A 25990-nucleotide genomic window follows, 5' to 3' on the forward strand; every position below is an offset into this window, starting at 1 on the left:
TAAATCAGATCATTTATTATCTAATGTGAGAGCAGGAACTCATGGAAGAAACGCTCGTCTGACGGAAACTGTTATAATTAGCCTGGTTGTGCCTCTGTGAACTTGCACTCAGTAGTGTGGGACTCGAGAGTAAACAGGAAGAGCTGGAGGCGTTCGACGACTCAAACACTCCGAGTCGACTCTATCACACACTCCACACTGAGACCACCGCAACACACACATGGATACACACCAGGCCTCATCACACACTCCACACTGAGACCACTGCAACACACACATGGAGACACACCAGGCCTCATCACACACTCTACACTGAGAGACTACCGCAACACACACATGGATACACACCAGGCCTCATCACACACTCCACACTGAGACCACTGCAACACACACATGGATACACACCAGGCCTCATCACACACTCTACACTGAGAGACTACCGCAACACATGGATACACACCAGGCCTCATCACACACTCTACACTGAGAGACTACCGCAACACATGGAGACACACCAGGCCTCATCACACACTCTACACTGAGAGACTACCGCAACACATGGATACACACCAGGCCTCATCACACACTCTACACTGAGAGACTACCGCAACACATGGATACACACCAGGCCTCATCACACAATATTCAGGCATTTAAGATTTATGCATTTGGATTAAATGGTTTAAACATAAGCTAATAAACTTTAAGGGTTAGTTCATCCAAAAATGATCATTCTGTCATCGTTTTTTCCTGAATTACTTTCTTTCTTTCTGAGAAAAGTCTCAGTGTTTTCAGCTTTATTTCTACAGAGATAGAGATTGTTTTAAAGCAGCTTTCGAGAGATAAACAGGAGAATAATGAGCTCTAAACACAATAATAAACAGTCAATGGTCACCAACATTCTTCAAAATATCTTCTTCTGTGTTTCTGTGGGAAATGAAGTTATACTGTACAAGAGTTTCATGTTTGGGTGAACTGTCCCTTTAATGTGATGCATATTTGCCAGTCATTCATAAATGAAACAGGTCATATTTCTGTAATGTGTTTAACCAGCTTTATACATTTATCATGTACTTTAACTGAATATTGCTTGTTCCACACAGTCATATTTTTTCAAAGTTTTGAACTGACTACATTTTCTTAATAAACATTTATGTTGCTCCTACTCAATTGGAATAAATGCATTTTGAAAATATGATTTTTTAAATATAGTTAATAATAAGCTATGCCATGATTTTCTGCTTGCAGAAATCTGTTTCATTTTTGCATGAACATTGAGTTTAATACTAGTTTGTAGCTGTGTAATCCAAATGGATTTTAAATGCATAAATCTGACATTCAGGCCCGAGTGTGTGTGAGAGTGATGATGATGATGACGAAGCCTGTCGACCCGTCGAAACACTGGTTTATGATCCTGCAGCTCTTTTGGTGAAATCATAACCAGCCCGTTTCCTCTCATTCATCGGCGCGATGGGAAAGACGTTCACATCCTTCCTGCGGCTCTGACTCCACTCGCTCGCTCTGCCGAGGACGAGGCCAGACGCTCAAGAGCAACTATTGTCTTTTGTTTGTATCCTTAAGTCGCACACAATACACGGCTTTTCCTCCTCATATAAATAATCCCGTCCTCCTGAAAGAGCCGTGATTGGCTGAGCTCTCGCTGGATTCAAACATGTCCTGCTTTACTGTTTTCATCGGATCATAGCAGTCGTTGTGTTTCACAGGAATACGTTCATCATTTCAATGATCAGAGAAGAAAACAAGCTCACAATCACTGGATAAATGAACCAGCGGAATGATAATGAACGCTCAAACTGACTCGACAAACAGTCTAATTCTACCTGATTTAATTAAAACATTAAATAACAGCTGTACAGCAGGCGATCCACAGATCCTGACGGATGTTCACAGTGGACCTGATTCAGCATCAGTGATTCAGGAATAAAGCGTCTGTCTGAAATAAAGGAGAGTCTGTCGGACTGACAGTCATGTGACCTCTGACCCCTGACCCTAGGCCAGGACGTTGCTGCGCTTGCTGCTCCACACCACCAGCGTGACATCTGACCCCTGACCCTAGGCCAGGACGTCGCTGCGCTTGCTGCTCCACACCACCAGCGCCACCATGGCCAGCGTGAGGAAGACGGGGATGAGGATGAGGAGGGTGAGTGTGTGTTCGGGCGGGTCCAGGAACACCAGCTGGTCCAGGCTGCAGTTGGAGAAGAAGCGCTGGTGGACTCCGATGATGAAGCGCTCGACCAGCGGGTTCGGCCAGAAGCAGCCGATGTGTATGGCGTTCACCTCCGTGCAGGAGGAGAACATGTGATACTCCCTGAGGAGAGACAGAAGACACTCGTTACGCTGATATCACGGAGGAAACGCTCGTTACGCTGATATCACGGAGGAGCGTCAGTGACTCTCAGCTGATCCTCGACCTGTAGGAATACGACTCTATCACTGTACTCATATATCAGCTCCTTCAGGATTATCAGCAGCTGTAGTGTTTCTCTGTCAGGATTACCCTCCTCCCTCCCCAGCTCCGCCCGTCTCCATCAGGATTACCCTCCTCCCTCCCCAGCTCCGCCTGTCTCCGTCAGGATTGCCCTCCTCCCTCCCCAGCTCCGCCTGTCTCCCTCCCCAGCTCCGCCTGTCTCCGTCAGGATTACCCTCCTCCCTCCCCAGCTCCGCCTGTCTCCGTCAGGATTGCCCTCCTCCTTACCCAGCTCCGCCTGTCTCCCTCCCCAGCTCCGCCTGTCTCCGTCAGGATTACCCTCCTCCCTCCCCAGCTCCGCCTGTCTCCGTCAGGATCGCCCTCCTCCCTCCCCAGCTCCGCCTGTCTCCGTCAGGATTGCCCTCCTCCTTCCCCAGCTCCGCCTGTCTCCGTCAGGATTGCCCTCCTCCCTCCCCAGCTCCGCCTGTCTCCATCAGGATTGCCCTTCTATCTCCCCAGCTCTGCCTGTTTCCGTCAGGATTGCCCTCCTCCTTCCCCAGCTCCGCCTGTCTCCGTCAGGATTGCCCTCCTCCTTCCCCAGCTCCGCCTGTCTCCGACAGGATTGCCCTCCTCCTTCCCCAGCTCCGCCTGTCTCCGACAGGATTGCCCTCCTCCTTCCCCAGCTCCGCCTGTCTCCGTCAGGATTGCCCTCCTCCCTCCCCAGCTCCGCCTGTCTCCATCAGGATTGCCCTCCTCCCTCCTCCCTCCCCAGCTCTGCCTGTTTCCGTCAGGATTACCCTCCTCCCTCCCCAGCTCCGCCTGTCTCCCTCCCCAGCTCCGCCTGTCTCCCTCCCCAGCTCCGCCTGTCTCCGTCAGGATTGCCCTCCTCCTTCCCCAGCTCCGCCTGTCTCCCTCCCCAGCTCCGCCTGTCTCCGTCAGGATTGCCCTCCTCCCTCCCCAGCTCCGCCTGTCTCCCTCCCCAGCTCCGCCTGTCTCCCTCCCCAGCTCCGCCTGTCTCCCTCCCCAGCTCCGCCTGTCTCCCTCCCCAGCTCCGCCTGTCTCCGTCAGGATTGCCCTCCTCCTTCCCCAGCTCCGCCTGTCTCCCTCCCCAGCTCCGCCTGTCTCCGTCAGGATTGCCCTCCTCCCTCCCCAGCTCCGCCTGTCTCCGTCAGGATTGCCCTCCTCCCTCCCCAGCTCCGCCCGTCTCCGTCAGGATTACCCTCCTCCCTCCCCAGCTCTGCCTGTCTCCCTCCCCAGCTCCGCCTGTCTCCCTCCCCAGCTCCGCCTGTCTCCCTCCCCAGCTCCGCCTGTCTCCCTCCCCAGCTCCGCCTGTCTCCCTCCCCAGCTCCGCCTGTCTCCGTCAGGATTGCCCTCCTCCCTCCCCAGCTCCGCCCGTCTCCGTCAGGATTGCCCTCCTCCCTCCCCAGCTCCGCCTGTCTCCCTCCCCAGCTCCGCCTGTCTCCCTCCCCAGCTCCGCCTGTCTCCCTCCCCAGCTCCGCCTGTCTCCGTCAGGATTGCCCTCCTCCCTCCCCAGCTCCGCCCGTCTCCGTCAGGATTGCCCTCCTCCTTCCCCAGCTCCGCCTGTCTCCCTCCCCAGCTCCGCCTGTCTCCCTCCCCAGCTCCGCCTGTCTCCGTCAGGATTGCCCTCCTCCCTCCCCAGCTCCGCCCGTCTCCGTCAGGATTGCCCTCCTCCCTCCCCAGCTCCGCCTGTCTCCCTCCCCAGCTCCGCCTGTCTCCGTCAGGATTGCCCTCCTCCCTCCCCAGCTCCGCCTGTCTCCCTCCCCAGCTCCGCCTGTCTCCGTCAGGATTGCCCTCCTCCTTCCCCAGCTCCGCCTGTCTCCCTCCCCAGCTCCGCCTGTCTCCGTCAGGATTGCCCTCCTCCTTCCCCAGCTCCGCCTGTCTCCCTCCCCAGCTCCGCCTGTCTCCGTCAGGATTGCCCTCCTCCTTCCCCAGCTCCGCCTGTCTCCCTCCCCAGCTCCGCCTGTCTCCGTCAGGATTGCCCTCCTCCTTCCCCAGCTCCGCCTGTCTCCCTCCCCAGCTCCGCCCGTCTCCGTCAGGATTGCCCTCCTCCTTCCCCAGCTCCGCCTGTCTCCCTCCCCAGCTCCGCCCGTCTCCGTCAGAATTGCCCTCCTCCCTCCCCAGCTCCGCCCGTCTCCGTCAGGATTGCCTTCCTCCCTCCCCAGCTCCGCCTGTCTCCCTCCCCAGCTCCGCCTGTCTCCCTCCCCAGCTCCGCCTGTCTCCGTCAGGATTGCCCTCCTCCTTCCCCAGCTCCGCCTGTCTCCCTCCCCAGCTCCGCCTGTCTCCGTCAGGATTGCCCTCCTCCTTCCCCAGCTCCGCCTGTCTCCCTCCCCAGCTCCGCCCGTCTCCGTCAGGATTGCCCTCCTCCTTCCCCAGCTCCGCCTGTCTCCCTCCCCAGCTCCGCCCGTCTCCGTCAGAATTGCCCTCCTCCCTCCCCAGCTCCGCCCGTCTCCGTCAGGATTGCCCTCCTCCTTCCCCAGCTCCGCCTGTCTCCCTCCCCAGCTCCGCCCGTCTCCGTCAGAATTGCCCTCCTCCCTCCCCAGCTCCGCCCGTCTCCGTCAGGATTGCCCTCCTCCCTCCCCAGCTCCACCCGTCTCCATCAGGATTTGGCGTTCTCCCTGAATCAGACTAAAATTCTCCAATTATGTTGTACATTAAAATTAATTGATATCTGCAATACATTCATGTTGGTTGTGTTCTGTTTACCCTGAGGGGTTATTGCTAATCCATGCTAGGCTAACCAGAACAGAACCAGACCGCCAATCCTAACTGCATGCTAACTGTCAATCATATCTGACGATAGTGGTCCTGACAGAACACACGTTATTACTGATATCATGGAGAAAAGCAGCTCTTTCCTTTTAATGTTAATCAGTGGATCAGTAATTTCCTTCAGGAAGGCAGTCAGAGACACAGAGCTTTTTAAACGAATCTGTCGATCACACACACACACACACACACACACGAGCTCAGCGCTTTATACACTAATAAACACTCAGCGCTCGTTCCCTTTTCAACGTCATAATTTATATCATAATACGCAGATGCTCTTCCTCACACTAAACTCCTGATCGACCAATGAAAACACAAAACTAATACTGGCATGAAGAACATGGACACTGAATGTGTGTGTGTGAGTGAGAGAGTGTGAGTGAGTGTGTCTGTGGAGCCCATTAGTACCGTCCTCACTAAATCTTTATTGGTCATGTGATCGTATCATTCGTTCATCAGGGACAGAAGCAAAAACACACACACACACACACACACACACACACACACACACACACACACACACACACACACACACACACACACACACACACACACACACACACACACACACACACACACACACACACACACACACACACACTGTTCATCTGCTGATGTTATCATGGAGAAAGCTGAAGCAGACTCTAGATAAAGATGATCTGCTGATCTTGAGGAGTGTGTGAGACACGATTGAGCTGATGAATCTCCAACACTGAGATCTAACACACACACACACACACACACACACGAGTCTGGGAAAATGAACTCCACGACTTAATAAATGAAATTAAAGAGGTTTCCTGTGATTGGTATGCAAATGAACGGATGTGTCTGAGCCGGGATTGGTCCTCGAGGACTGAGGTCTGGACACACACATACACACACACACACACACAGTAATTGGGGTCGTGTTGTGACCCGCTAATGGCCAGTCCAGCGGGTCAGCAAAAGTTCAGTCTCTGCAGCTCGTTCATATCTGACTATTATTATCAGCAGGATTAATGTGACCAGATGCTAAAATTAAAAAGTTATTTCTCAATGTTCTCTGAACGTTCAAAAAACCTAAAAAACGTTACATTGTATCATTCTTCAAACTTTATGTGAATGTTACTTTCGAATGTTCTCTGAATGTTCTGAAACAAGTGGTAACATTTAAAAACGTGAGATGAACATCCAACTAAAACGTTTCTAAAAAAAAAAAAAAATTGCTCCATGAATGATGAATAAATATTGTTTTGAGAACATTATTAAAGACCAGAGAACTTTGATCAAACGTTCTATTAATGTTACTGGAAGAACGTTTGATCACTTTGAGAGAATGTTCCCTGTTAGCAGAGACGAACAGAAATTAATTGTTTAAAAGACACTGTTCAGTAATATTAGGAATAATCACTGTCTTCTGTCTGGATGCTTTACAGCTGAACTTACATTTGTTTCACATTTGATGATGTTTGATAATTGATTCTGTTATTTGTTATTAGCAGTGAAGTGGCTGTGAACATCAGAACTTTAAAAAGCGCTGGAGAAATAACGCTGATCGACTGATTCATTAAACACCAGAAACACAACGTTTATGCGCATCAAATATGTGAATCTAGAGCTTAAGATTTATTATAAATGAATATTCTTCACTTATACTGAAACACGAGATCCGTCTGGTCATGAGCAGCTGTGCTGAGGGACAGGGTTATGATGAACGACACGATGATCGACACACACACACACACACACACACACACACACACACACACACACACACACACACTGATGATGTTCACCTGATGAAGTGTGTGAGGTTGCATCTGTCGCCTGGATGGATCTGCTTCATGTCTGCAGTGAATGTCTCTCCACATCTCTCCATCTCCATCAGAAGAAGACTCTGGTTACAGTGGATCCGCAGCGTGTGTGTGACGGGCGGGTCAGCGCCGTCTGTGTGTGAAGAGACACGCGTCAGTCCAACACACACACACACACACACACACACACACACACACACACACACACACACACACACACACACACACACACACACACCTGAGACACCAGACTCACCTGATAAGCCTCTCGCCACCAGCGCCTTCACTGCTGATAGAACAACACACAGTTTCAGTTTCACATCTGAGATTCTGTACAAGCATTTCACTTTAATGGCAGAAAACTCAGCAAATCCCTGTTTACACAGGTCAAATATATGAAGTAAACCTGTAAGAAAACACTATTATGAACTGCATTTCTGAATGAATCTGAATAATTTTCTCTAGAGCTGAAATTTAATCATAATCGATGAACTTTGCAGCATTACTGTTATTTTTTCAGGTTAATACTGTGGAGCTGCTGTACTGCATAAATTACTTGACTTTAAACAATTTACAACCATGGTTGTATTTTAAACCCACACCAAACTCACCAAGTCCTTAATATATTCTTCAGCAGGATCTCATGCTTTGCTCCAGTGATCATGAGTGACGGACAGCAGATTCTCTAGACCTTATTCTACTCTACAGCATCAGGTCTGCATGTTAATGCTGCTCCGCCATCTAGACCAGCCTACACCAGCCTAGACCAGCCTACACCAGCCTAGACCAGCCTACACCAGCCTAGACCAGCCTAAACCAGCCTAGACCAGCCTAAACCAGCCTAGACCAGCCTACACCAGTCTAAACCAGCCTAAACCAGTCTAATCCAGCCTAGACCAGCCTAAACCAGCCTAGACCAGCCTACACCAGTCTAAACCAGTCTAGACCAGCCTAGACTAGTCTAAACCAGCCTAGACCAGCCTAAACCAGTCTAAACCAGCCTACACCAGCCTAAACCAGTCTAGACCAGTCTAAACCAGCCTAAGCCAGTCTAAACCAGCCTAGACCAGTCTAAACCAGTCTAGACCAGCATAGACCAGTCTAGACCAGCCTAAGACAGTCTAGACCAGCCTAGACCGTCTAGACCAGCCTAGACCAGTCTAGACCAGCCTAGACCAGTCTAAACCAGCCTAAACCAGCCTAAGCCAGTCTAAGCCTAGACCAGTCTAAACCAGCCGGAGCAGCATGTAAATGGAGCCGGTCTTCAGCGGGTCTGTCCGTGTCTGAAGAGACGCTTGGATATTCTCTGTATCAGACAGACGGCAGGACACAAGCTTCCCTTTCATGCTGAGTTTACACTCTCACACCAGCATTTACTCTCTGGGCGGTTTAGAAAGTCAGTGTTTGTCCTCGTGTTTCCAAACCTTGATTACATGTGCACTAGTGTTCAGTGCAAACGTCATGTGACTGCAGAGGTGTAGTAATGTAGAGCACGAGTCTGTCACACACACACACACACACACACACACACACACACACACACACACACACACACACACACACACGCACGCACGCACGCACGCACACACACACACGCCTTGAGGACTCGAGTGTTATTGTGCTGAATATAGCGTTTCCTGCGCCGGACACAGACGAGGCCCGGGATAATGTTCAGAAGCACTGGAGTTTCCCTGAGAAGCTTCTGAATCCTGTGGGATCATCGGCCTGAAGTCTGTCCGTCATCCCGGATCAGAGGAACACTGTGAGAAACACTGGAACACTGGAGTAAACCATGTAAACCACAGCGTCCTGAACCATCAGACTCATTTACACACAATTAATGTGAAAGCCTGATGATGCGCACTCATGCAAACTCATTTTAAAGGGGACATTATGCCTCTTTTCTCCAGATGTTTAAATCTCTGGCGTCTCCAGAATGAGTCTGTGAAATTTTAGCTCAAAATATCAGATCATTTATTACAGCTTATCAAATTTGCCCCTTTTAGGATGTGAGCAAAATCTCGCCGTTTTTGTGTGTGTCCCTTTAAATGCAAATGAGCTTTAGCTCCGCCTCCATTCAGAAGAGGGCGGAGTCTTTACACGAGCTTCAGAAACTCCAGCAATAACAGAACAGGCCAATCTCACTCATCCAGAATCCCAGAATAACCAGTAGCGAGTGCAGCCTTACGGAGAGACTCAGGAAGAGTTTCTGAATGTTAGTGGAGACATTTCTGTAGTTGTTGTGGAGTTACATTGATCATCTCATCATGTTTAACTTTGAAAACAAAACACAGTTACTGGGTTTCACTGTTCATGTTTTCTGGGTTGTTAGAAGCACGGATTATAGCAGGTAAACACGGGAAAACTCAGATTTTCATGATTTCAGATTTTCCCTCACATCAAACTCGTAAAACAATTTCTCATTAATAATTCCTAATATTGAAAATATTCCCCATGTGTGTGTGTCCCGGCCTCAGGATCACGGCAGTGCAACTGTGAACAGTGAACTGGGTCTCACACTCATGATGGGAATGTAAACGATGCGGTTTCTCATCATCAACTCCAGCTCGACGACTCCGTCTTCTCTTCCCTGCCTTCACTTCTTAGATTATATTGTTTGTTTGCACCATATTGATATTTATATGAAACAGCTTATACAAATGAAGCACTGAGGTGATAATGTGCGTTGTCATAGCGACGGCTCCGTCCACTCAGAGCGAAGGGAAAAAACAATCAGCCAATCAGACGGAACGACAGGAGAGCAATTAAACTGTCTGTGTATGAGTGTGTGTGTGTGTGTCTGTATGTGTGTGTGTGTGTGTGTGTGTGTCTGTACGAGTGAGTGTGTGTGTGTGTGTGTGTGTGTGTGTCTGTACGAGTGTGTCTGTGTGTGTGTGTGTGTGTGTGTGAGTGATGTGGGCATATTCACAACAGTGTAATGGTCATTTTGAATGACCGTCACACACTGACGAGACACACACACACACACACACACTAATGACAGCTGATGGCGCTGCAGGATCACAGCCTCAATTAAATTCTGAAATGAAAGGTGTTTCTGCGCTTCCTAATGGAATTCGTCCAATTCTCCTTCGCAATCTCCTTGCAGTCACTTCAGTTTAGTGTTTCAGGGTTGAGTGTGTGTGTGTGTGTGTGTGTGTGTGTGTGTGTCACTGCTTGCTCACACAAACACACTCGCTCTTAATCACTGATGGATCTTAATTAAACACGCCTGTGCTTCTCATTTACATCTCGCAGGTGCTTTTATTCAGAGCGCATCAGTGTGTGTGTGTGTGTGTGTGTGTGAGTGTGTGTGTGTGTGTGTGTGTGTGTGTGTGAATCTAACCCCATGATGTTCTTTATCAGCTGAATTACAAACACTGTGGTTCACATCAGTCTTATCAGACAAATATATAATATAATTATTAATTATACCAGATATATGATCCTCACGTGTAAACTCTGAGCGGATGCAGAAGTATTGGAGTGTTTTCCAACAGTCTTTCTCTTAGTGAGATTTACTAGAAATGTGAGTTGAGATGTTCTCCAGAGTCTCTCTCACACACACTGACAGGATGAAGACCAGCGCTCGAGTGAGTGCCCTCGACTGCAGAGGTCAAGAGGTCAAAGCTCAGCTGGAAAGGTCAAACTGCATTCAGAGAGCATGATGGGAATAAGGAAGAACATGAGGTTTAGATCGTGAGCAGAACGACTAACTCTAAAATGAAAACTCAATAATCTGATATTGATCTGAAACCTCTCAGCCAATCAGATGTCAGTATAATATGAAGATGGATGTTGTATTATTGTATGGCGTTTCTGACCGTCGTGCGCAGACACTTCATCACTCGCTCTCGTTCCCGCGTCGAATCTGTTCCTCAGGACAATCACATCTGATCAAATCAATATTAGCTGTGATGAAAGAGGCTCTCGGAGGAACTCGGATGCATTAACCGGACACTCAAACGCTGGGAATAATCAACGTTTGTTCATGTTTCTGAAAGAGTCTCTTCTGCTTTTCTTCGGCCAGTTAAAGGAGAACTCCAGTCAATTTTAACATTGAGCTCATTTTTTTGTACATTTGGAGTGCTGTCAGTACAGAGAACAACGACACAAATCTGTGTTTCCTACGGCGAGTTATCCTCGTTTTAAAATCTGCACCCTGTTGACTTCAATGGGGCAAGTTTTAAACCTGCTTTTAGCCTCTTAACATCCTTGATGTGTCATTACAAGTGCACAGGTCATGTGAGTGATTCCTTCGGAGTGAACGCGGGTGAATCTGACTGCAGTAGATGTGAAAGATATGAATAAAAATGATGTTTATTCAGCCAGCGCACATACCTGTATTTACATCCTGTTTTCGGTCGACGTCCACAGTAGTCGATTGTCGAGTTCACGCGCGTGATCATAGGTACTAAAAACCTTGCGATCTCAAAACTCCGGCCAGTTGATAATACCTAGAATATCTAAATCGACTGCTGGCGGTAGAATGGACCTGCGCCTGGACCCGATGTCATAGCCGGGTGCTGAAGTGCCAACTAGTCTCTCCCTATGGAGGATCCCTTTCCCACTCTACAGATAAAGCGCTGTCGGGAGAATCTGCCCCGAAGTGACAAAATTCTGTATCAAAATGTTAAGGCCAGACAAGTAGTTTTTTAAGGCTTGCTTTGTAGGGAATTACAAACCTGCGCACATATCTTCACACGCGCACACCAGTAGCCTGAACTGGTAATGCTCATGTGCGCCGTCAGCGTTCCCACAGGTCTCGCGCTTAAAGTCCGCATGAACCGGAAGTTGCAAACGACTTTTCTCCAGTGCTGTGACGTATTTCCCAGTGAAAAGGAATATTGAACAGAGGGCAGGGTTTTACTCTAGCGCTCCTCCTCTCCATCTCTCGCTCATTACAGACTAACGGTTTGAGGAGTGGTTAAGCGTTTCTCAACCCAAGCCGTCAAGCATACGTCATCAGGGAAGGTCCTCCAAGGCAGAGAGGAGGGGCATTTTCAGATTTTGATTAAAGATTACGAAGCCAAAACATTTTTTTCCGTGTTTTAACTTGCACGGATTAATTGTTCACCACAAGACTAGTAATATGCGCTAACAAAGTAAATAGGGTCCATTTTGATTTCAGTTGGACTTTAAAGTCTGTGTAGAGTTTCCTGTGAGAACGGTGTCGTGTTAGCGGCCCCTAAGTATAATAACTAATGATCGTTGCGACGGAAGCGAATCAATCAAACTAACTTTAGCTGGAAAATAACTTTATTCAAGAACCGCTATAAAGCCAAAACAATCTCTGTTACTTTAAACTATCCTTGCATCTGTAAAGCTGCTTTGGAACAACATCACTAAAAGCGCTATATAAATGAAGATGACTAGACTTATTTATTTAATCAAAAATACTGTAAAACAGTGAAATATTATTACACTTAAAATAGCTGTTTTCTATGTGAATATATAGTCAAATGTAACATCTAGTGAAGGCAGAAAGGTGCTGGTGACCCCTGTGTGCTGTAGTGAACAGCAGCGGATCATTAATGTCTAATAATTCAGTAAACGAGTTTTATTTCTAGAAGCTTATCAGTAAAGTAGCATCTGTGCACTCAGTCTCCAGTGTAACTGCACACGCATAGACCTCACACTTGTTCATTTGTTTTTTATTTTATTACAAAATTTTCACTTTTAAAGCAACGTTTACTCAAAGGCTACATACTAATATTTGAATGCATTGTTTACTTCATTAATAATAATAATTAATTGTAACTTATTTAATTTTCTTCATATTTGTTTTTTCAAACAGTTTCTGCTGTGAGTGTGACATTTCTCCAGTAGGGTTAGTGACAGCAGGACACGTGAGTCTCTCACACACACACACACACACACACACACACACACACACACACACACACACACACACACACACACACCAGCGCTCGTGTCACTCTTCATCACAGTCACTCTCACACGGGCACCTGCTCTCTCACACACACACACACACACACACACACACCAGTGCTCGTGTCACTCTTCATCACAGTCACTCTCACACGGGCACCTGCTCTCTCACACACACACACACACACACACACACACACACACACACACACACACACACACAAGCGCTCGTGTCACTCTTCATGACACAGTCACTCTCACACGGGCACCTGCTCTCACACACACACACACACACACACACACACACACACACACACACACACACACACACACACACACACACACACACAAGCGCTCGTGTCACTCTTCATGACACAGTCACTCTCACACGGGCACCTGCTCTCACACACACACACACACACACACACACACACACACACACACACACACACACACACACACACACACACACACACAAGCGCTCGTGTCACTCTTCATGACACAGTCACTCTCACACGGGCACCTGCTCTCTCACACACACACACACACACACACACACACACACACACACACACACACACACACACACACACACAAGCGCTCGTGTCACTCTTCATGACACAGTCACTCTCACACGGGCACCTGCTCTCACACACACACACACACACACACACACACACACACACACACACACACACACACACACACACACACACAAGCGCTCGTGTCACTCTTCATGACACAGTCACTCTCACACGGGCACCTGCTTTCACACACACACACACACACACACACACACACACACACACACACACACACACACACACACACACACACACACACACACACACACACACACACACACACACACACACACACACCAGCGCTCGTGTCACTCTTCATCACAGTCACTCTCACACGGGCACCTGCTCTCTCACACACACACACACACACACACACACACACACACACACACACACACACACACACACACACACACCAGCGCTCGTGTCACTCTTCATCACAGTCACTCTCACACGGGCACCTGCTCTCTCACACACACACACACACACACACACACAAGCGCTCGTGTCACTCTTCATGACACAGTCACTCTCACACGGGCACCTGCTTTCACACACACACACACACACACACACACACACACACACACACACACACACACACACACACACCAGCGCTCGTGTCACTCTTCATCACAGTCACTCTCACACGGGCACCTGCTCTCTCTCACACACACACACACACACACACACACACACACACAGAAACTGAATCATTATGACGACTGTAACTATAGGCAGAAAGTTAATAAAGAGAATACACTCGAGCTCCTGTGAGTGTGTGTGTTTCTCTTTCACAACACATGCGTGTGTTTGCTAAATCACTCGTGCAACTGTCTGTCTCAATCCACAACACGACTGAAGACATCTGCGCTTCACATCAGTGATCACACACACACACACACACACACACACACACACACACTACAGAGCCGCTGACAGTGATCACACACACACACACACACACACACTCCATCGAGCCGCTGACAGTGATCACACATACACACACACACACACACACTCCATCGAGCCGCTGACAGTGATCTCACTCACACACTCACACACACACACACACACACACACACTCCATCGAGCCGCTGACAGTGATCACACATACACACACACACACACTCCATCGAGCCGCTGACAGTGATCACACACACACACACACACACACACTCCATCGAGCCGCTGACAGTGATCACACACACACACACACACTCCATCGAGCCGCTGACAGTGATCACACACACACACTCACACACACACACACACTCCATCGAGCCGCTGACAGTGATCACACACACACACTCCATCGAGCCGCTGACAGTGATCACACACACACACACACACTCCATCGAGCCGCTGACAGTGATCACACACACACACACACACTCCATCGAGCCGCTGACAGTGATCACACACACACACACACACACACACTCACTCCATCAAGCCGCTGACAGTGATCACACACACACACACTCACTCCATCGAGCCGCTGACAGTGATCACACACACACACACACACACACACACACACACACACACTCCATCGAGCCGCTGACAGTGATCACACACACACACACACACACACATACACTCCATCGAGCCGCTGACAGTGATCTCACACACACACACACACACACACACACACTCCATCGAGCCGCTGACAGTGATCACACACACACACACACACACACACACACACACACACACACACACACTCCATCGAGCCGCTGACAGTGATCACACACACTCACACACACACACACACACACACACACTCCATCGAGCCGCTGACAGTGATCTCACACACACACACACACACACACACTCCATCGAGCCGCTGACAGTGATCTCACTCACACACACACACACACACACTCCATCGAGCCGCTGACAGTGATCTCACACACACACACACACACTCCATCGAGCCGCTGACAGTGATCTCACACACACACACACACACACTCCATCGAGCCGCTGACAGTGATCACACACACACACACACACACACTCCATCGAGCCGCTGACAGTGATCACACACACACACACACACACACACACACACACACACACACACACTCCATCGAGCCGCTGACAGTGATCACACACACTCACACACACACACACACACACACACACACACACTCCATCGAGCCGCTGACAGTGATCTCACACACACACACACACACACACACTCCATCGAGCCGCTGACAGTGATCTCACTCACACACACACACACACACACTCCATCGAGCCGCTGACAGTGATCTCACACACACACACACACACTCCATCGAGCCGCTGACAGTGATCACACACACACACACACACTCCATCGAGCCGCTGACAGTGATCTCACACACACACTCCATCGAGCCGCTGACAGTGATCTCACACACACACACACACACACTCCATCGAGCCGCTGACAGTGATCACACACACACACACTCCATCGAGCCGCTGACAGTGATCACACACACACACACACACACACATACACTCCATCGAGCCGCTGACAGTGATCACACACACACACACACACACACACACACATACACTCCATCGAGCCGCTGACAGTGATCACACACACACACACACACACACACACACATACACTCCATCGAGCCGCTGACAGTGATCACACACACACACACAGAACGAGTGTGAGTGATGGAGAACAGATGTTTCTACTGTAAGAACATGTTTCTGCTGTTCAGACAAGACTCCTGATGACAACAAATCACATTAAACTTTCCACATACAGTCACACTTCAGACGAGGAGATGCTCGTTCCTCACACACACACACACACACACACTCCATCGAGCCGCTGACAGTGATCACACACACACACACACACACACACTCATCTTCATCTTTAGGGATGCAGGATATTGCATTTTGGCCGATATTCGATATGCCGATATTTTCAAACTAATTTTGTCCGATACCGATATATATATACACATTTTCCCCCTGATATATTTACACTTTAATTTTACTGAAGAGAAATCCAAGTCTCTCTCCTGTACTACCTTTACCGTATTACACTCATGTGTTGTAGATAGGCAATACACAAGACAAACAAAACAACATTTGTTTCTACCATAAATGTATAATTTTACAAATGTAGACAGACATTCACCCCTGAAAAATAGGCAAATGATTTCACTTGGAGAATAAATTATATGCCAGTGCCACATTTTATTTTTAAATTCAGACTTCAAACTTCAGTCCTTAGGAGTAAAATAAATAAAAATAAATGTTATTCTACTTGAACAGGTCTACCAAATGCTCCCCTGTTTCCGGTGCTGATGCAGTGGCGACCCGTTCATGTAACCTGTAAGGGTGGCGCTGCCAATAAAGCAACTACAAGCAGTCACAACGAACCGCAAAAGTAATGATTATGAATATGTCAAATATAGCAAGGAGACATTTTACTTGTTTACTAATAAACAAGTGTTTTCTGTGTCGGCTGCAAAGATGAAGTTGACGATGACTCGCGATCTCCGCAGTAGTGAACGCGCCAGAGAGAAATGCACATTTCGGATTACATAGTTTTCTTTCGTTTTGAATTGTTCTGTTTAAAAATATGATTTCAAGCGTTCTGTAGATAATAGATATATTTCTCAGGTCTGTGAGGCAAGTAGGCTATGCTGAGTTTCGTTTCATTTATGAGACTAGCTCCAGTTCAATCGCGGGCGCCTCCGTGTCGTGATATCTATTATCTATTATCTGCTTTACTTATTTATTAATCCAGGCAATTGGTTGATGAAACATTGATTAAAATTAAGATACAATTAATACAAAACGAAATTCACTTAGAAAGGCTTTGTGCTTCTGCTTGAGGTCTCTGTGGAAGTTTTAAAGCAGTCTCTTTTAGTGCCGCTTTCAGAGCGCTCACGTCCGTAACCGAGAACTGCCACTGGTTTTCCTCATAAATGCGAACATTTATTAAAATAAAATAAAATAAAATAAAATAAAATGAATATTTTATGCTCTATGGAGAGCATAGTAGCTTGGAGAGTTTACATTAGTAAGCTACAGGACATCGTCTTTCAAAACATGACCTGCACCAAAGAGAAAAAAAATTACTGCGTCATTGTACCCAGCACTTCTGAAAATGCACTTGCGAATGCATCTCTGTCCCCAGCACATCTCAAACCAAACTGACCCCATGCTGGAAATGCCTCCACATGTTAAGTTGCTGGCCCTCATGCACAGTCGTCACGTGCACATAGGAAACACACCACCCTATCGGCAAGGCTCATCGGCAGAAATGATCATATCGGCCGATGATGGTCATTTAAAGCTTTTATCGGCCGATACCGATGTTGTGCTGAAATCATCGTGCATCCCTACTGTGCTTCTCTCACACTGAGCGGCTCCCTACACTGTTCTCGTTCCTCACACACACACACACACACACACACACACACACACACACACACAACACACACACACACACACACTTCTTCATCTTCATCTTCCTCATGTCTCTGTGCTTCTCTCACACTGAGCGGCTCCCTACACTGCTCTCGTTCCTCACACACACACACACACACACACACACACACACACACACACACACACACACACACTTCTTCATCTTCATCTTCCTCATGTCTCTGTGCTTCTCTCACACTGAGCGGCTCCCTACACTGTTCTCGTTCCTCACACACACACACACACACTTCTTCATCTTCATCTTCCTCATGTCTCTGTGCTTCTCTCACACTGAGCGGCTCCCTACACTGCTCTCGTTCCTCACACACACACACACACACACACACACTTCTTCATCTTCATCTTCCTCATGTCTCTGTGCTTCTCTCACACTGAGCGGCTCCCTACACTGCTCTCGTTCCTCACACACACACACACACACACTTCTTCATCTTCATCTTCCTCATGTCTCTGTGCTTCTCTCACACTGAGCGGCTCCCTACACTGCTCTCGTTCCTCACACACACACACACACACACTTCCTCATCTTCATCTTCCTCATGTCTCTGTGCTTCTCTCACACTGAGCGGCTCCCTACACTGCTCTCGTTCCTCACACACACACACACACACACTTCTTCATCTTCATCTTCCTCATGTCTCTGTGCTTCTCTCACACTGAGCGGCTCCCTACACTGCTCTCGTTCCTCACACACACACACACACACACTTCTTCATCTTCATCTTCCTCATGTCTCTGTGCTTCTCTCACACTGAGCGGCTCCCTACACTGCTCTCGTTCCTCACACACACACACACACACTTCTTCATCTTCATCTTCCTCATGTCTCTGTGCTTCTCTCACACTGAGCGGCTCCCTACACTGTTCTCGTTCCTCACACACACACACACACACACACACACACACACACACACACACACACACACACACACACACACACACTTCTTCATCTTCATCTTCCTCATGTCTCTGTGCTTCTCTCACACTGAGCGGCTCCCTACACTGCTCTCGTTCCTCACACACACACACACTTCTTCATCTTCATCTTCCTCATGTCTCTGTGCTTCTCTCACACTGAGCGGCTCCCTACACTGTTCTCGTTCCTCACACACACACACACACACACACACACTTCTTCATCTTCCTCATGTCTCTGTGCTTCTCTCACACTGAGCGGCTCCCTACACTGCTCTCGTTCCTCACACACACACACACTTCTTCATCTTCATCTTCCTCATGTCTCTGTGCTTCTCTCACACTGAGAGGCTCCCTACACTGCTCTCGTTCCTCACACACACACACACACACACACACACACACACTTCCTCATCTTCATCTTCCTCATGTCTCTGTGCTTCTCTCACACTGAGCGGCTCCCTACACTGCTCTCGTTCCTCACACACACACACACACACACACACACACACACACACACACACACACACACACACACACACACACACACTTCTTCATCTTCATCTTCCTCATGTCTCTGTGCTTCTCTCACACTGAGCATCTCCCTACACTGCTCTCGTTCCTCACTCACACACACACACACACACACACACACACACACACACACACACACACACACACACACACACACACACACACACTTCATCTTCCTCATGTCTCTGTGCTTCTCTCCCTACACTGCTCTTGTTCCCATTAGGATTCCTCCTGTATTTCAGTGTGTTGATTCATTAGCAGCTCAGGATCATGAGGATGAGGATCACTGAGGGATGCTGGGAAAACTGTAACCTTCTCAATGACACACTCTGGCTCTGAGCGTGTGTGAGCGTATGTGAGTCTGTGTGAGCGTATGTGAGTCTATATGAGCGTATGTGAGTCTGTGTGAGCGTATGTGAGTCTGTATGAGCGTATGTGAGTCTGTGTGAGCGTATGTGAGTCTATATGAGCGTATGTGAGTCTGTATGAGCGTATGTGAGTCTATATGAGCGTATGTGAGTCTATGTGAGCGTATGTGAGTCTATATGAGCGTATGTGAGTCTATATGAGCGTATGTGAGTCTATGTGAGCGTATGTTAGTGTTTATGTGAGTGTTTGTGAGCGTGTGTGAGTGTGTGTGTGAGCGTATGTGAGTGTATGTTATGTGAGTGTATGTGAGTGTTTGTGAGCGTGTGTGTGTGTGAACGTATGTGAGTCTATGTGAGCTGATGTGAGTCTATATGAGCGTATGTGAGCGTGTGTGAGTGAGCGTGTGTGTGTGAGCGTATGTGAGTCTATATGAGCGTATGTGAGTCTATGTGAGCGTATGTGAGTCTGTATGAGCGTATGTGAGTCTATATGAGCGTATGTGAGTCTGTATGAGCGTATGTGAGTCTATATGAGCGTATGTGAGCGTGTGTGAGTGAGCGTGTGTGTGTGAGCGTATGTGAGTCTATATGAGCGTATGTGAGTCTATGTGAGCGTATGTGAGCGTGTGTGAGTGAGCGTGTGTGTGTGAGCGTATGTGAGTCTATATGAGCGTATGTGAGTCTATGTGAGCGTATGTGAGTCTATGTGAGCGTATGTGAGTCTATATGAGCGTATGTGAGTCTATGTGAGCGTATGTGAATCTGTATGAGCGTATGTGAGTCTATATGAGTGTTTGTGAATCTGTATGAGCGTATGTGAGTCTATATGAGCGTATGTGAGCGTGTGTGAGTGAGCGTGTGTGTGTGAGCGTATGTGAGTCTATATGAGCGTATGTGAGTCTATGTGAGCGTATGTGAGTCTATGTGAGCGTATGTGAGTCTATATGAGCGTATGTGAGTCTGTATGAGCGTATGTGAGTCTATATGAGCGTATGTGAGTCTATATGAGTGTTTGTGAGCGCGTGTGAGTGTGTGTGTGTGAGCGTGTTATGTGAGTGTATGTGAGTGTTTGTGAGCGTGTGTGTGTGAGCGTATGTGAGTGTATGTGAGTCTATGTGAGCGTATGTTAGTGTTTATGTGAGTGTTTGTGAGCGTGTGTGAGCGTGTGTGTAAGCGTATGTGAGTGTATGTTATGTGAGTGTATGTGAGTGTTTGTGAGCGTGTGTGTGTGTGAACGTATGTGAGTCTATGTGAGCTGATGTGAGTCTATATGAGCGTATGTGAGTCTATATGAGTGTTTGTGAGCGTGTGTGAGTGAGCGTGTGTGTGTGAGCGTATGTGAGTCTATATGAGCGTATGTGAGTCTATGTGAGCGTATGTGAGTCTATGTGAGCGTATGTGAGCGTGTGAGCGTTTGTGCGTCTGTGAGCGTTTGTGAGCGTGTGTGAGTCTATATGAGTGTTTGTGTGTGTGTGTGAGTGAGCGTGTGTGTGTGAGCGTATGTGAGTCTATATGAGTGTTTGTGAGCGTGTGTGTGTGAGCGTATGTGAGTCTATGTGAGCGTATGTGAGTCTATGTGAGCGTATGTGAGTCTATGTGAGCGTATGTGAGCGTGTGAGCGTTTGTGCGTCTGTGAGCGTTTGTGAGCGTGTGTGAGTCTATATGAGTGTTTGTGTGTGTGTGTGAGTGAGCGTGTGTGTGTGAGCGTATGTGAGTCTATATGAGTGTTTGTGAGTGTGTGTGAGTGAGCGTGTGTGTGTGAGCGTATGTGAGTGTGTGAGCGTTTGTGCGTCTGTGAGCGTTTGTGAGCGTGTGTGAGTCTATGTGAGTGTTTGTGAGTCTATGTGAACGTGTGTGAGTTTGTGTGAGCGTTTGTGCGTGTGTGAGCGTCTGTGCGTCTGTGAGCGTTTGTGAGTCTATGTGAACGTGTGTGAGTGTGAGTGTGTGTGAGTCTATGTGAGCGTGTGTGAGTGTGTGTGTTTGTGAGTCTATGTGAGCGTGTGTGAGTCTATGTGAGCGTGTGTGAGTCTATGTGAGCGTGTGTGAGCGTGTGAGTCTGTGTGAGCGTCTGTGAGTCTATGTGAGTGTGTGTGAGCGTTAGAGATGCGCGGATGGGCTATTATTTCATCCGCAACCGCATCACAAAAATCATCATCCGTCCGCCATCCAGCCGCACCAACGTTTTTGACCAATTTTCAAAACCGCACCCGCCCGCCATCCGTTGATTTGTGTATACATATATTTTTCATTTGATTGGTTCAACCGCCCGCCACCCGCCCGAATTTAATTAAAATATTATTTTTCGTCACGTCATCCGCCCAATCCGCGGAGTCCGCGGCTGTAACCGCCAACCGCGCATCTCTAGTGAGCGTGTGTGAGTGTGAGCGTGTGTGAGTCTATGTGAGCGTTTGTGAGTGTGTGTGAGTCTATGTGAGCGTGTGTGAGCGTGTGTGAGCGTGTGAGTCTATGTGAGCGTGTGTGAGTCTATGTGAGCGTGTGTGAGTCTATGTGAGCGTGTGAGCGTGTGTGAGTCTATGTGAGTGTGTGTGAGTCTATGTGAGCGTGTGTGAGTCTATGTGAGCGTGTGTGAGTCTATGTGAGCGTGTGTGAGTCTATGTGAGCGTGTGTGAGTCTATGTGAGCGTGTGTGAGTCTATGTGAGCGTGTGTGAGTCTATGTGAGCGTGTGTGAGTCTATGTGAGCGTGTGTGAGTCTATGTGAGCGTATGTGAGCGTCTGTGAGTGTTTGTGAGCGTGTGTGAGTCTATGTGAGCGTGTGTGAGTGTGTGTCAGTCTATGTGAGTGTGTGTGAGTCTATGAGAGCGTGTGTGAGTCTATGAGAGCGTGTGTGAGTCTATGAGTCTATGTGAGTGTGTGTGAGTCTATGTGAGTGTGAGTCTATGTGAGCGTGTGTGAGTCTATGTGAGTGTGTGTGCGTCTGTGAGTGTTTGTGAGCGTGTGTGAGTCTATGTGAGTGTGTGTGAGTCTATGTGAGCGTGTGTGAGTGTGTGTGAGTCTATGTGAGTGTGTGTGAGTCTATGTGAGCGTGTGTGAGTGTGTGTGAGCGTCTGTGAGTCTATGTGAGCGTGTGTGAGTGTGTGTGAGCGTGTGTGAGTCTATTTGAGTGTGTGTGAGTCTATGTGAGCGTCTGTGAGTGTTTGTGAGCGTGTGTGAGTCTATGTGAGTGTGTGTGTGTGAGTCTATGTGAGCGTGTGTGAGTCTATGTGAGCGTGTGTGAGTGTGTGTCAGTCTATGTGAGTGTGTGTGAGTCTATGTGAGCGTGTGTGAGTCTATGAGAGCGTGTGTGAGTCTATGAGAGCGTGTGAGTGTGTGTGAGTGTTTGTGAGCGTGTGTGAGCATGTGAGTGTTTGTGAGTCTATGTGAGCGTGTGTGAGTGTTTGTGAGCGTGTGTGAGTCTATGTGAGCGTGTGTGAGTCTATGTGAGTGTGTGTGCGTCTGTGAGTGTTTGTGAGTGTGTGTGAGTCTATGTGAGCGTGTGTGAGTCTATGTGAGTGTGTGTGAGCGTGTGTGAGTCTATGTGAGCGTGTGTGAGTCTATGAGAGCGTGTGTGAGTCTATGAGTCTATGTGAGTGTGTGTGAGTCTATGTGAGTGTGAGTCTATGTGAGCGTGTGTGAGTCTATGTGAGTGTGTGTGCGTCTGTGAGTGTTTGTGAGCGTGTGTGAGTCTATGTGAGTGTGTGTGAGTCTATGTGAGCGTGTGTGAGTGTGTGTGAGTCTATGTGAGTTGAGTGTGTGTGAGTCTATGTGAGTGTGTGTGAGTCTATGTGAGCGTGTGTGAGTCTATGAGAGCGTGTGTGAGTCTATGAGAGCGTGTGAGTGTGTGTGAGTGTTTGTGAGCGTGTGTGAGCATGTGAGTGTTTGTGAGTCTATGTGAGCGTGTGTGAGTGTTTGTGAGCGTGTGTGAGTCTATGTGAGCGTGTGTGAGTCTATGTGAGTGTGTGTGCGTCTGTGAGTGTTTGTGAGTGTGTGTGAGTCTATGTGAGCGTGTGTGAGTCTATGTGAGTGTGTGTGAGCGTGTGTGAGTCTATGTGAGCGTGTGTGAGTCTATGAGAGCGTGTGTGAGTCTATGAGTCTATGTGAGTGTGTGTGAGTCTATGTGAGTGTGAGTCTATGTGAGCGTGTGTGAGTCTATGTGAGTGTGTGTGCGTCTGTGAGTGTTTGTGAGCGTGTGTGAGTCTATGTGAGTGTGTGTGAGTCTATGTGAGCGTGTGTGAGTGTGTGTGAGTCTATGTGAGTGTGTGTGAGTCTATGTGAGCGTGTGTGAGTGTGTGTGAGCGTCTGTGAGTCTATGTGAGCGTGTGTGAGTGTGTGTGAGCGTGTGTGAGTCTATGTGAGTGTGTGTGAGTCTATGTGAGCGTCTGTGAGTGTTTGTGAGCGTGTGTGAGTCTATGTGAGTGTGTGTGTGTGAGTCTATGTGAGCGTGTGTGAGTCTATGTGAGCGTGTGTGAGTGTGTGTCAGTCTATGTGAGTGTGTGTGAGTCTATGTGAGCGTGTGTGAGTCTATGAGAGCGTGTGTGAGTCTATGAGAGCGTGTGAGTGTGTGTGAGTGTTTGTGAGCGTGTGTGAGCATGTGAGTGTTTGTGAGTCTATGTGAGCGTGTGTGAGTGTTTGTGAGCGTGTGTGAGTCTATGTGAGCGTGTGTGAGTCTATGTGAGTGTGTGTGCGTCTGTGAGTGTTTGTGAGTGTGTGTGAGTCTATGTGAGCGTGTGTGAGTCTATGTGAGTGTGTGTGAGCGTGTGTGAGTCTATGTGAGCGTGTGTGAGTCTATGTGAGCGTGTGTGAGTGTGTGTGAGTGTGTGTGAGCGTGTGTGAGTCTATGTGAGCGTGTGTGAGTGTGTGTGAGCGACGCGTGTGTGAGTGTGTGTGAGCGTGTGTGAGCGACGCGTGTGTGAGTGTGTGTGAGTGTGTGTGAGCGTGTGTGAGTCTATGTGAGCGTGTGTGAGTGTGTGTGAGCGACGCGTGTGTGAGTGTGTGTGAGCGTGTGTGAGTCTATGTGAGTGTGTGTGAGCGTGTGTGAGTCTATGTGAGTGTGTGTGAGCGTGTGTGAGCGTGTGTGAGTCTATGTGAGTGTGTGTGAGCGTGTGTGAGCGTGTGTGAGCGACGCGTGTGTGAGTGTGTGTGAGCGTGTGTGAGTCTATGTGAGTGTGTGTGAGTGTGTGTGAGCGTGTGTGAGTCTATGTGAGTGTGTGTGAGCGTGTGTGAGCGTGTGTGAGCTCATAGTGAACTTCAGAATTCCAGACATGGAATACATCAGCTCTCCTGATACTCTAATCGCCTCATTCTGCCGTCACGCTTAAACTTCACTGGTAAAATGTTTGTTCTTGTAACCTAATAAGTGCTGATGATCATTTATATCATCCATTATGACTCAATCATGAGCTTCAGCTTTCAGTGATGAAAGTCCTTTAACCCTTTGATGCATCAGTTATTAAACAACAGAGAAAATCTTCATGTTTATTTTTACTTCAAATATAATAATACTATTTTCCAATCTTTTTGGTGCTGCAATAAGACAGATGTTCCAGATGTGCAGCCATGTTAAATTGTCTCAAATAATACAAAAATACATAATATATTATATTTACTATTAATTTACTATTTATGAATTATATATTTTAAATAAATTGTGAAATATCACATGAACAGTTCAGTTGATTTTAAAGCATTGGACATTATAAATCAGAAGGTTAATAAGGGTCAGGAATATTCTCACTGTACAGCGAGTGACGGACAGAACACTGAGTTTACTTCAGATCATCATCATCATCATCATCATCATCATCACTGTCTGTGTGTGTGAGATCTGCTGACTATGAGCTAAAGCAACTCATTAAACATCACAGCAGGACACACACACACACACACACACACACACACGCGCACACGTTTATTTCCCCTGACACTCTTAACACTCGAGTGCGTTTTAAATAATAATCTGACATAAAAAGGTGAAAATAAACTCACCGAAAATCAGAGAAAGTTTGATGAGTGTCAGAAGATTCGGGTCCATGATGATGAAGAAGCGAGTTTGATTCAGTCACCTCAAATCTTGGAATACACTCATCATTCATATCCAGACAAACACATGTTCATGCGACTGATTCAGGAGCGGGTGAACATGCTCTTCATCCCTCAATCATCATCATCATCATCATCCGTCCATCAGATCCAGCAAGCGAATG

The 25990-nt window shown here is 47.9% G+C and overlaps 1 protein-coding gene across 2 annotated transcripts in view; it reads right to left on the reverse strand.

Annotated features, from left to right (window-relative positions):
* The window catches only part of LOC311284072 (receptor activity-modifying protein 3), a 26046-nt gene continuing 56 nt past the window's right edge, over nucleotides 1-25990 (reverse strand). The window contains exons 1-4 of one of the 2 annotated variants that reach the window (XM_084398904.1): nucleotides 25773-25990; nucleotides 7271-7300; nucleotides 6997-7147; nucleotides 1-2329 (exon numbers count right to left, since the gene is read on the reverse strand). The exon at nucleotides 25773-25990 is cut by the window's right edge and continues 56 nt beyond it. In XM_084398904.1, the coding sequence (XP_084255030.1) occupies nucleotides 2074-2329; nucleotides 6997-7147; nucleotides 7271-7300; nucleotides 25773-25818 (483 nt within the window). In that variant the 5' untranslated portion in view covers nucleotides 25819-25990 and the 3' untranslated portion in view covers nucleotides 1-2073. Of the gene's footprint in view, nucleotides 2330-6996; nucleotides 7148-7270; nucleotides 7304-25772 lie in introns of both variants that reach the window. The other variant, XM_084398903.1, reaches the window with a different exon arrangement.

The sequence above is a fragment of the Rutilus rutilus genome (genome assembly GCF_951802725.1).
Source record: "Rutilus rutilus genome assembly, chromosome: 24".
Classification (NCBI taxonomy): Eukaryota; Metazoa; Chordata; class Actinopteri; order Cypriniformes; family Leuciscidae; genus Rutilus; species Rutilus rutilus.